The 12,294-nt window shown below is 41.5% G+C and overlaps 1 protein-coding gene and 1 long non-coding RNA gene across 2 annotated transcripts; one reads left to right on the top strand and one right to left on the bottom strand.

The window, feature by feature from the left end:
* Positions 1-274: 274 nt before the first annotated feature.
* LOC106725025 lies at positions 275-1,220 on the bottom strand. The gene is made up of 2 exons (XR_001360865.1): positions 1,021-1,220; positions 275-937 (listed from the first exon to the last, which is right to left on the bottom strand). It is a non-coding gene; the product is annotated as an uncharacterized LOC106725025 (long non-coding RNA).
* A 1,262-nt stretch (positions 1,221-2,482) lies between these two features.
* SGCB (sarcoglycan, beta (43kDa dystrophin-associated glycoprotein)) lies at positions 2,483-9,951 on the top strand. The gene is made up of 3 exons (XM_005853161.2): positions 2,483-2,888; positions 3,467-3,598; positions 6,878-9,951. The coding sequence occupies exons 1-3, from the start codon at positions 2,769-2,771 to the stop codon at positions 7,079-7,081; spliced, it is 456 nt and encodes a 151-aa protein (XP_005853223.1). The 5' UTR covers positions 2,483-2,768; the 3' UTR covers positions 7,082-9,951.
* The last annotated feature ends 2,343 nt before the right edge of the window (positions 9,952-12,294 follow it).

Below are 12,294 nucleotides of genomic sequence, written 5' to 3'. Positions count from 1 at the left end.
TCAGGGCTGGGCAGCTTTTCATGTTCATTAAACACCCCAGCCCTGGCTTCTAGCAGCATTTTTGACAGTTAAAAGGGGAAAATGATGTCTGGCCGGCGTGACTCCGTTGGTTGGAGTGTCTGTCCCATCACCACAAGGGAATCACCGCAAGAGAATCTTGTGGTGAAAGGAGTTGGCTTTGATTCAGTGTCCGGGTGTGTACAGGAGACAGTTGATCACCGTTTCTCTCGCTCTCTCCTTTCCTCTCATAAATTAATAAATAGGGAGAACAATGTCTGGTCTTCACTTTATTAAAAATATAATCCAGCAAAGGAAGCAGCGACAAACAAGACAAAGCGATTTGCCCACCCGGTAACAGAGAGCAGTGGCAGGGCTGGTATCAGGACCCTTACCTCCTCGGCCATCTCTACAGCAAGCTATACTTTGGTCGGAAGTGGAAAGTTGGAGTGACACTCACAGGCTGTCACGGAGGCTGGCTCCTTGATGCCTTTGCTCGAGCACACCCTGTGGGTCCCGTGTCACAGCTGCCTTTTCCCCACTCACAGAGCCCTTCTCACGGCCCCTCCCCAGCCCTGCACTCAAGCACAAACATCTCAGTGAGAACTATGGGCTTTATTGCAAATGGAGTTGCCTGCTAAGGAGCCGCCTCTCCAGTCCTCCTTTTCCACTCTTCCTCTCAACACGTCCCTCCAGGCAGGCCACTAGGCCATTATGGAAGAGGAGTCTGGGGAGAGTGAAAAGGTGCAATGTCTTCTCCAAAGTCTTCTGGAACAAGCCCTGAGTCCGCCTGGCTCCAGGTGAGAACCTTGTGATGAAAGGGGTAAGACTTAGCTCCCATCTTCAAGGTCCTCCATGTCTACGTCCTGGGGGGGCTTCGTCTTCTTTTTTGATTTAGGCTGTGGGCCACTAGTCCTGGCTGGCTTTGCAGGGGCTTCCACTGAACAAAGAGAAAGAAGATGCATTAAAGAACCCAAGTGGAGTCAGGCTGCCCCCACATCCCGCCTCTGTGCCCAGCCTCACCTTCCATGGCTGCTTTCTCTTTCTGGGCAAGCCGGATCTGCTGGAGGAGTTTTCTGCGCTTCTTCCCAGACAGAGTAATGTTGGCACGTGCACTGGACCTGAAGGGTTGGCAGGACAAAGATCTGGGTTAACCTGAACAACACAACCACACAGGCGGTTCTAGCTATTAAAAAGGTCTTTGGCTCGGCTGGCATGGCTCAGTGGTTTGCTGCTGACCACGGAACTAGGAGGTCACGGATTGATTCCCTGGCAGGGCACATGCCCAGATTGTGGGCTCAATCCCCAGTAGGCATGCAGGAGTTTCTGTCCCTCTCTCCCTCTTCCTTCCTCTCTCTGAAATCAATAAAATAACTTTTTTTTTAAAAAGTACCTTTCCTGGTTAGAATACTCTACTTTCTGGGAGTTTAGAAGAGAATATGCCCATCTAGTCAGTGGTAGCCCATGCCAAGGGGCTGCTATAGCAAAGGTTTTTAACCGCATAGAACCTCAATGTACCCTTACCTTCCATGCCCATCACAGGCCTAGACCCATGTATTTGTGCAGAGCAATATCTTAACATATAAAAAGCCAGTGTCCCTAATGACCGGAACAACCAAACGACCAGAACGACCAAACGACCAGTGGCCATGAGGTCGCATTGACCACTTCTCGGTCCCTCCCCCCCCCAACCACACCCCCTGTGAGCGGGGGTGGGGCGGGACTGGCCACTGGCCTCTTGGTCCCTCCCCCCTGCCCACAGGCTCGGATGGATCAGCGATGGTGAAAGGGCAATCAGGGTGGGTGGCAGGAGGTCCAGGTTGCTGTCAGGCTGTTATGATCACCAGCTCATCCCCTGCTGCTGGGGGCTCAGGCCTGCGAGAAAGCGGGCACCTGCACTTCGCCTCCATGTGCTTGCGTCGGCCACCACTGATGGAACGCGCTGCCCGCTTGGGGCCGCTCATGCCAGGCGGGTAGATCAGTAGATCACGGGCGCGCCCCCGCAGCCTCTGTCAGCGCCTCAAGCCCCAGCAGCAGTGGCAGCAGCAGCAGCGTGAGCAGCCGGAGCAGGCAGCACGTTCCATCAGTGGCTGGCCCGGTGCACGCGCATGGAGGTGAAGTCTCCGGCGCCCGCTTTCCCGCAGGCCTGAGCCCCAGAGCAGCGGGGGATGAGCTGGTGATCCCAACAGCCTGACAGCCCGGTGGCGGATGCAGCGTTCAGCCTGGGGACTGGTGAACGGGCAGAAGATGACCCTGATCGCAGGAGGCTAGGCCTAGGGACCCTACCCGCACGATTTAATTGTGCGCTGGGCCTCTAGTAAGCAAATAAATGCATAAGCCCCTGTTTTTGTGTTTTGTTGTGTGTTTTGGGGGGGATGAGATTATACTTTTTCTAAATTATTTCAGTTTATTTTTTTCTTTAAATTGAATTTATTGGGGTGACAGTGCTAACAAAATTAGGCAGGTTTCAGGTGGGCAGTTCCACAACGCGTCATATGTGCATTGTATTGTGTGTTCACCACCCCAGTGAGCCTTGTTTTAAAGAACTTTTATCTCAAGTGGGTGGAGGGGGCACAGATGGACACAGTTAAAATATTTGAAATTAGTCTGTTGTTATAGAGTGTTTTGATAATGTTCTTGATGAATTTTGGATGCAGTCTTCTTTGAAAGCATATTCATGATAAAGTGTTTTTCTGAAGATTGTTTTTCAGCAAGGGACAACAAAACTCAGTGTAGAAAAGAACAAAACTTCTATTACAAGTGACATTGGTATGCAGTTTTTCGACCCAAGGACTCAAAATATTTTATTCAGCACAGACTATGAAACTCATGAGTTTCATTTGCCAAGTGGAGTGAAAAGTTTGAATGTTCAAAAAGCATCTACTGAAAGGGTATGATTTATTTTCTTTGCTTTATTAATGGAAGAGAGTTACTGTCCAAAGCAGCGATTTTCAACCCTTTTCATCTCATGACACACAAACTAATTACTAAAATTCTGCAGCACACCAAAAAATATATACTTTGCTGATTTGACCAAAAAATAGATATAATTTTGATTCATTCCCATCAGACAGCTTTATTGTGTTGGCTAATGTCATTTTTTTATTTGATGGTATAAGGGAAAAGAGGTTAGTGCCCCTGGCTAAATAGTTGGGTATTGAATGTTTTAAAGATTCGTGCAGCACACCAGTTGAAAATCGCTGCTCTAAAGGTACAAATTGGGAGGGGAGTTTTACTGTTTTATGTGGCATGAAAGAAATTTCAGAACAATGAGAAGGACAAATTCTAGGTTTGTCATTACCTAGGTTATGTGATCATTATCAAGTCATCGCTTTACCTCAACATCTGTAAAACATGAATGAAAACACTTGCCTTTCATATTCATGGTAAAACTACTATTCCTCTGTCTCTGATAATAATATTCACTTTAACTTTGTAACTCTTTTCACTGCTTTTTTTAAATATTCAGATTACCAGCAATGCCACTAGTGATTTAAATATAAAAGTTGATGGACGTGCTATAGTGCGTGGAAATGAAGGAGTGTTCATTATGGGCAAAACCATTGAATTTCACATGGGTGGTAATATGGAGTTAAAAGCAGTGAGTATTTTTTAAGAATTTAAGAGAATTATAAGATTCTTTGGTATATATAAATCCATATGTGGAATAGTGTACAATGATTAAAAATGGTGATATAGTTGTATATTTTTTGACATGGAAAGATGTTCAAAATGGATTATGAAGTGAAAGTTATAGATTAATTTGCGAAATACCTCATTTTTACATTTCAAAACATGTATAATTATAAAATCTGCAAGGGAATGCCAAATGTCACAATAGTTAGCTATGGGTAGCAGGATAACAGATGACTTTTATTTTTATTTTATTTCTGCTTGCCTGTCATTTTTTAAAAATGTGTATGATGATACCTATATTATTTTAAAAGACAACAACAAAGACCAAACACCACCAACAACAAAAACTTACAAAAGAGAATTCTGAAAGATCAAATTAAGTATCTATTCTCTGAAGTTGGGTTTCTTTTCAGTTAAAGATTTTTCATATTCCTTCCTGGGTTTTATATCCAGTGTCATGAAAATCAATTAGCAAACATATAAAATGTTTTTTTATTTATACGTCCATTGTTAATTCTAAGGGGAAAAGGTTTCCCTTTATTCTAGCTGTGGAAATGTGAGATTCTCTTTGTGCTTTACAGATTATATCTGAATTTTAATAGGTAAATATTTCATAAGGGAGCAGTAAGTCTGAAAATGTTTTACCTGCTCATAATTCAGGTTAAAGCATATTTATTCAAGACTAGAGGCCTGGTGCAAAAATTCATGCACCAGTGGGGTCCCTTGGCCTGGCCTGCAGAATCAGGCCGAAACCAGCTCTCTGACATCCCCTGAGGGGTCCTGGATTGCAAGAGGGCGCAGGCCAGGCCAAGGGACCCCACCAGTGCACGATTGGGGCCGGGGAGAGACGTGGGAGGCTGGTTAGCCGGGGAGGGACCAAAGGAGGGCTCCAGGGCGTGTCCAGCCCCTCTCGCTTAGTCCCGATTGGCCGGACCCCAGCAGCAAGCTAACCTCCCAGTCGGGGCGTCTGCCCCCTGGTGGTCAGTGCACATCATAGCAAGCGGTTGAGTAGCTTTAGCATAACATTAGCATATTATGCTTTGATTGGTTGAACAGATGACTGGACACTTAGCATATTAGTCTTTTATTATATAGGATGTCTTTAGACACCTGCTATGTGTTAATTAATTCAAGCTAATTAACTTTTTTTTACCAAGCACTAAATGACAAAAGTTAACAAACCTAAGGACTTATAAAATAATTCTTTCCTTTATTTAAATTTAATCTCATAGTTCTTAGAAAAAATAAACTTTAAAAAATTAAGTTCTTTCACTTTCATAAATAGCTTTTCCCCCCTAAAGCACATATTCCAATCTCTGAATAAAAATGATGGACATAAAATGTGATTCTTGCCAAAAATTCAGTAGCAATGCAGGGTATTTTTTACATTCCTCTAAACAAATAGTGTTGAAGAATGGTCACAGTGGGGGCATTGTTCTCTGCACTAGAAACTCAAAGAAGCAATAAATGTGATAGATTTGTACCTAGCCATTAGCAAGTGACCTAAGTCTTTTACTTTTTTCTACCTGGAAATCCTACCTGTTGTTAATATGACAATTATTAAAATAATTTGTAATATACATACACCATATCCATTTTTCCACAGTTAAAGAAATAAAGGCCAATATTGAAAAGATAATTAGCTTTGTAATTTAGTTAATATTAGTGATTAGTTTTAAGTATATAGCTAATAATTAGAATTTTATAAAACTGCTTTTAAAAATAACTGCACTAGCAATTTAAAGAAAATAAAATTAAATGACCACACGATGGCAGCATTGGAACAAAATTGGACTATATTTAGTCCATTATACTATCACTTCCTGATCAATGAGCCATTTTCGTTACTTCATAACCAACTTTCTCTCATTGCTTTAAATACCCTCTATAAGTTGATGATTCTCAAATTCCTGCTTTAATCTTTCCTTTGAACTAAGATTCACATATCCAACTACTTACTGTACTTTACTTTCTAATAGGCATTTCAAACACAACAGTCCATCAGCAAAGCCTTCAGGCTCTGCCACCGCCATCGCCACCACCATTTCCTGCCGCACTGTTGAACAGCCTCCTAAGGGTCCCTGACTCCCCTTTCGCCCTGTAGTCAGTTCTCTGTACAGCAGCCAGAGTGACCCTTTTCAAAAGATCATATCACTTCCCTATTCAGAACCCTACAGATGGCTTCCCATCTAGTTCAGAGTAAGATCCAAAGTCCATTCCCCGGCCTTACATGTGGCCCCTAGTTATTTCTTTGACTCATCTCTTACCAATCTACTCCCTCAGTCTCTCTGCTTCAGCCACACTGGCCTCCTACTTGTTCCTGAACCCCAGGCACATCTCCCTTGGAGCCTTTGGTGTATCGTTTCCTTCCCATTAACCCACAGGGCTCACTCCTTCATATGACCCAGTTTCCTCTGGACTTCGACCTCATCAGAGAGGCTTCCCCACCACCTGTGTAAAGTGGAACCCTGCCTGGTCACTCCACTCTCTCTACGTACCCTGGCTGACTTTTCTCAGATGATGTCCTGTTAGTTTTCCCTGTTGGTGTGTTTATTGTCTGCCCCTCCCCATTTAAATGCCAGCTGCAGGAGAACTTGGACTTTGCCTGTCTGTTGGCTGCTGTATCCCCAGCACCTAGAATAGTGTCCAACACAGAGTAGACATTTAATAATTATTTGTTGAATGAATGAAAAGAAGAAAAGGAAACAGCAAAGAAGGGAGATAGAAAGGGCCTGTAATACAAGAAAGTTCCTGGAACTGAAGAAGAGACCCTCCAGGCAGTTCCTTGGAGTCCCTGGTCTTCAAAAGTATACGCTTGAATCTGCATCTGTGTGATGCAGAAACAGTGGGAATTAAAGTAAATTTTCTCCAGGGGAAAATTCTTTTTCTTAGCATCATCAGAAACTTACCAAGCAGTAACGGTGAAAACTCTCTCAGGGAGTAAATAAAATGGTCTGAGACCTTGTCAACATCAGCCTCATTATGCACTTAGGAATTCTGCTGTAATTGTTACTAATGAGAAGTAAATTGTGTAACAAGTGTATTGGTGTATGTTGTAAACTATTACTAAGAGGTCACTGGTTGAATCTTGACATTAGTTTTGGTTTCTGTGTTGTCGTTTTGGTCACGACTTCACTCTCGCTTACTGCCTTCTTTACTTGTTAATATTCCAGTAAGTTCTGTTTATTAAACTTGTTGTATCCCCATTTGTGGAGGTAAATAGGTCTTATTATTGTCCTCCTAGGAAAACAGCATCATCCTAAATGGAACCGTGATGGTTAGCACCACTCGCCTGCCTAGTTCCTCCGGTGGGGACCAGCTTGGTGCTGGGGAGTGGGTGCGCTACAAGCTCTGCATGTGTGCCGACGGGACTCTCTTCAAGGTGCAGGTGACAGGCCAGAACATGGGCTGCCAGGTCTCAGACCACCCCTGCGGGAACACTCGTTAGAACAACCGGAGAGTCTTCAATATGTTCATAACTTGACTTGACTTTTTTTAAGAGTATGCATGCAATTATGTTTTTACAGAGTTTGTGATACTGGTAATTATTTTATCTGCAGAGCACTACTGTATCTATTATAATCTCCATATTTAAAACAGTCTCAGAGAGCCTAAATTCTAATAGACCTTTCATTAAGTTGCACTGATCTTCAAGTTAACATTTTCTAAAATAATTATCAGATGTGAATAAAATCCAAATTTTTAAAAAGTGTTTTTAAAACTCCACTATTCCTTATCTAAAAGATAAAGGGCTGAAGCAACTGTTAAATTCACTGTAAGTAAGCTTTTGGTAACTAATGGGCATAGACCCCTCGAGATGTTTGAAAGGTACACTGTCAATAAATGTTAAATGCTCTCTTTTCGCTTCTAAGAGGCAAGACAGGTTTCTAGTGCATTAACTTTCAGCCACATTCTCACTGCACATATGTGAGGTAGTAAAAGACTGTGTGTGGTTTCTTAGTTTTACACTTGGAAGAATACTCTGTAATAGAATGTTTACTTGTTAAATATTAATAAATATTAACTGTTCACCATGTGGTAGAAATTAAAATACCATCCTAGCTTTAACTTTTAGATAATGATGGCAGTTGTCATTTATTAAGCATCTTATACATCCTAGGCATTGTCTAGGCGTTGCATGTGTACTCTCTCTAATTCTCACTCGAGCTCTGTAAGTAGACGTTATTGTCCCAGTTTTTACCATTAAGAAATTGAGGATCAGAAACTTAAGAAGCTTGCCTGATCTCACGTAGAAAATAGCAGAGTTGGGATTCAAACCTAGATACACTTGCTTCCAAATACCTTGTTATTTTCACTTAATGCATTGGTTTCAATTATTAAAACTCTATAAAGACGAACAAAGACTAATTCAGACTTACAGATAAGAATCAAATCAACTTTAGACAATAAATTTTTAAAAAGAAATCAAGCAGGTATACTTACTCCGGTTAAAAAATAAACCAATCAGCCTCATGTTTAAAAAAAAAAAAAAAAAAGCCAATCCCTTCAGATTTTAAACTCTCCTAAGCTAGTTCCAAAATGTCAAATTGGCCTGGTAATGGGTTACCCAGTTTCCTGACTGGTGGGCCATGGCGCACTGGAGTACCTGAATTGGGGAAAAGGGTTGCCAAACACTTATACCCTCAGCCCCCAGTGCAGCACAGTAAGAAGTGGCAAGTCCCGCTGTCCAGAATGGCTGGTGGGTTCACCCCAGTGTGCACCATATAGTTACAACCCCTTTTAATGTGCGCCATGCCTTGAAAAAAGTTGGGAAGCACTGGACTAAGGGTGCAATGCAGAAAATAATACAAGTCAGTTTTAAGTATGAGAATTGATCTCTGTTATAACATCACCATCCCACTGGAATGATTTTCAACCCTCAAGTCAGTGATTTTTAATGTATTTTCTATTCAACTTGAAAGGCACTCTCTGGTATTGTTAAGACATGCACAGTATCAGGGACAGAGACTTTGAAGTAGTGTGCTGTAAGGAGGCAGTAGTGATAAATCGTAGGCCCCGGCCTACATTCTGGGATGGGCACTTTGAGCTGTGTGGATAGGAAAATCAATACAAAAACAATTTGCATTCAGCATGTTACAGTTCTCTCTGATAGAACAACCAAATGCCTTAGAGATTATGAATAGTGTACTGAAGTATACTAAAATAGAAACTGACTTGCTATACAGTACTGAGTGCAGTTTTTAAATGAATAAAAAAGAGAATGAAATTTATGACCTCTGAGTATTATAGTTGCAGTGATATTCAGAACCTATTTTAATATATTCAGTACCAATTAACATCTGAGTGATATTCAAGAAAAAATCATTGAAATGTCCATTCAGATGCTCAGTATATTTTTAAATTTTACATCCATCACTTGTCTGCTCTATTTAGATTTGTTTTGAATATTTCTTCAAATATTTTTACAAAAACTACAAAACACTATCTTAACAATGTTTTATTTATTGAATATAATTCATGAAATATCTATTTTTGCTCCTCGTTGAGAAATACTTCTGTTTTTGATACATCTCCATTAAGTGCTTTTGACAATAGAGGATATTTTGATGTTTTATAGAACTGATTGTTAAGGTAACAGGTATAATATTTGAGGACACTTTGAAGGTGGTCCTTGCCTTTTCACTAAACTGTAGAGTGGAAAATTCACTGGAGAGCAGATCAAGAACAAACCATCCTTTTTACCTGTGACCTATTTTGCATAACAGTAAAGCTTCAGCTACTCATTCTCACCACCAGATGGTATTTTTCTATAAACTGAAATGTTAACGTTCCTCTTTCTACCAGCTGTTCCTCCCCTACGCTGAGCACTGCTGTGACTAGCAGCAGGCTGGGGGAGGTGGCTAATGCAGTACTTCAGAGTGGATTGCAGTGGTCAGGGGGACACATGAAATAAAAGAAAGATACTTTACAGCAGGTGGGAATATGTAAAACGACACAAGGTGGGGACTGCCCATATATGGTCTGTAATATTTAAAATATACTTATTTGTATTCTTTTGCGTTGTAAAAAAAATTTGTGTAATAGCTTTGATGATAAAAGGTGGAAGTTCTACCTAGTTTTGAATGAGTTTTCTTAAGAGGGTAAGAATGTTCTGGTTCTAAACTTGACATAAAGGAGACCATTGATATGCTGATAATTTTAGCAATCTTTTTAAAAGTGCTGCAAGGTGCAAAGATGACAAGTTATGCCAAACAAGGAAACCTATAAATCTGATTCAGATTGCTAACTTTGAGTTTCAGTTCAGTTTGTAACAACTATTAATGACCTCTGTTTACAATAAAGATTCTGTCAACTGCTTGCTGTTCATTTTTTAATGGTTAAAATATTATCAGGTTTCCACATAATCATACAAACATGATGAGCTTAAATATAGCTTGAGAATGGAGCACCGTCCGTATCTGTGTGATCTCTCTGATCCTCGAGCTTTGAGGTAGAAGCTGTAGAGCTTGGATAGTCCCACCTCCCTCTGCGCATTCCCTCAGAGTCCCAGGGACACGTGCACGCTGTCACTGTGGCAGGAGGCCAGGGCCTTGTGACGAAAGGGTGAAGGTTTGCCACAGGCAGGCTCCACGGGCAGATGGGTGGAGCCTCAGAGGCTCGGGTCTAAAATTCCCACCTGGCTGGATCCAGGTAGAGACCCATTTGGAAACTACCTAAAGATCATAAGGTATGGCTTAGAAACAGCGCTGCTGTTGTGTTCTTTCTACATCTTATCAGAAATAGCCTCTTCTGATTTTTTTCTTCTCATTTCTTTAACTTCTCTTCCTTTTATATAAGAATGAACTCTCCTTTCTCCTTTGTTTTTTTACTGCCCTCCCTTATCTCTCTCACTCTCTGACACCCGTACACACCCAGTAGTTCTGCTTCCTCAACTTCAGCTTGAATGTGTCCATTTAAAGATTTACATTTTACCAAGTTGTTTTTCATTTCCTCAGGAAATTTTTCTAGAGTTCCAGGGGTTCCTTACCTAATATGTATAAACTTATATGTAGTACATATCATTTTTCTTTACATATTAATAACTTTTACTTTAGGACATAAGATTACCATTACCTAGCTATTTTGAACTCAAGTCTGTTAGATAATGTATAGATCTCGTTAAATTAGAAAGAACCAGGTCCATAAAAATCTTTATCTCCCCTTAAGAATAAGTATTTTTTAACCACATGTTTCTGTTCAATATTGGAAAGTAGCATGCCTGTGAATTACTATATTTTTTGTTGTTGATACTGCATTAGTTTGGTATACAGTTGTATATATAACGATTGCAGCTTTCATTGTAGTAACAAATATCTTTCCAACTAGAAATTAATTCAATTTCTGGTATTGTATAAGAGCCACACTATAAAAATAAGTCACTTCTCCATGCTGCAGGGCACCTTTGCAGTTCATGGCCCCGTGTCTCTGAATTTAGATGCCCTTCAAAACATGGAGAATTGACCTTGTGTGAACAAAGTTTAAAAGTTGCCTGGTACATTTCATTCGCTGCGTGCATTCATCCAAACAGAACATAGCCCTGCAACAGACTGCAAACTATTAAAAATGTAAAACGAGGAAGAAATTTACATATGCAGCACACCACGTGGAAAACATGGCCCTTACGGAACTTACTGCCTTCCAGGGAGTTTAAAACAGACACAAAACAAAGAAATGGGAATGCGGGATAATATTAATATTCTGTCACACTGAATGCTACTAATGTGTAAATTCAGTAAATATTTACGGAAAGATTTCTGAAAAGATAAAATAGGCTAAAGCTGGGAAAGGGGTCTCCAGGCCATATGTAGGATTTGGAATGAGGAGAGGAAAAGGCGTTGAGCTTGGAGCTGGGAGTTACAAAAGCTCATTTCAGCATGAGACGTCCATATACTAGCATAGTGCTGAGCACAGCCGCGTCTTGTAATGGCTCCATGTGTACTGAGTGGTCCGTAGGTTAGCTTGCCCTGCCTGCCAACCTGAGGGACTGGACTACAGGCACTCAGGAGCTCTTTGAGGCTTTTGAATGAGGGGACGATAGGAGGAAAACAGTGTTATGGGGCAATAACCCATTGGAATAGGATGGGCCAAGAAGAAGGAAAATCAAGAGGCCGTGGCAGGAGAAACAGTTAAGCCATTCTAGTATTTAGGACGAGTGATGAACTAAATGGTGCCGTTAGAGCAGAAAGGGACAGTTTGTTGCAAGCCTACATACTGAATAATGTAGTTATTCATGGAATTTGGTGTCATTAAAACAAAAATTATCCATTTACTTTTACAAACATTTGTGTATATATTTAGCCACTGAAATGTGTAAATACTTGTTTTAAAACTTTTCATTGCTTCTCAGAAATCTTTGGTGAAAAAGATCCTTGATGTTTATATCTTAACTAGAGGCCCGGTGCACAAAAATTTGTGCACTGGCGGAGGAGGGGTGGGGGGGGTGTCCCTCAGCCCCACTTGTGCCCTCTCACAGTCTGGGACCCCTTGGGAGATAACCACCTGCTGGCTTAGTCCTGCTCCCCGGGTGGCAGATGGCAGGACCGATCCCTGGGTGCCTGCCCCACCTCCCCAGGTCACGCACACAGCAGGGCCGATCCGGGGATTGGGGCGCTGCCCCGGGTCGTGCTCACGGCAGGGCTGATCTGGGGTTTGGGGCGCTGC

This window comes from Myotis brandtii, unplaced genomic scaffold (genome assembly GCF_000412655.1).
Source record: "Myotis brandtii unplaced genomic scaffold, ASM41265v1 scaffold10, whole genome shotgun sequence".
In the NCBI taxonomy this organism is placed as follows: domain Eukaryota; kingdom Metazoa; phylum Chordata; class Mammalia; order Chiroptera; family Vespertilionidae; genus Myotis; species Myotis brandtii.
The sequence above is the reverse complement of the archived record's forward strand: the minus strand, read 5'-3'. Positions and strand labels throughout refer to the sequence as shown.

Coding starts and splice junctions, on each gene's coding strand:
- SGCB (XM_005853161.2), top strand. CDS start 2,769: ATGCAGTTTTTCGACCCAAGGACTCAAAATATTTTATTCAGCACAGAC. Junction 2,889..3,466: donor AAAAAGCATCTACTGAAAGG/GTATGATTTATT, acceptor TTAAATATTCAG/ATTACCAGCAATGCCACTAG. Junction 3,599..6,877: donor GTAATATGGAGTTAAAAGCA/GTGAGTATTTTT, acceptor TTGTCCTCCTAG/GAAAACAGCATCATCCTAAA.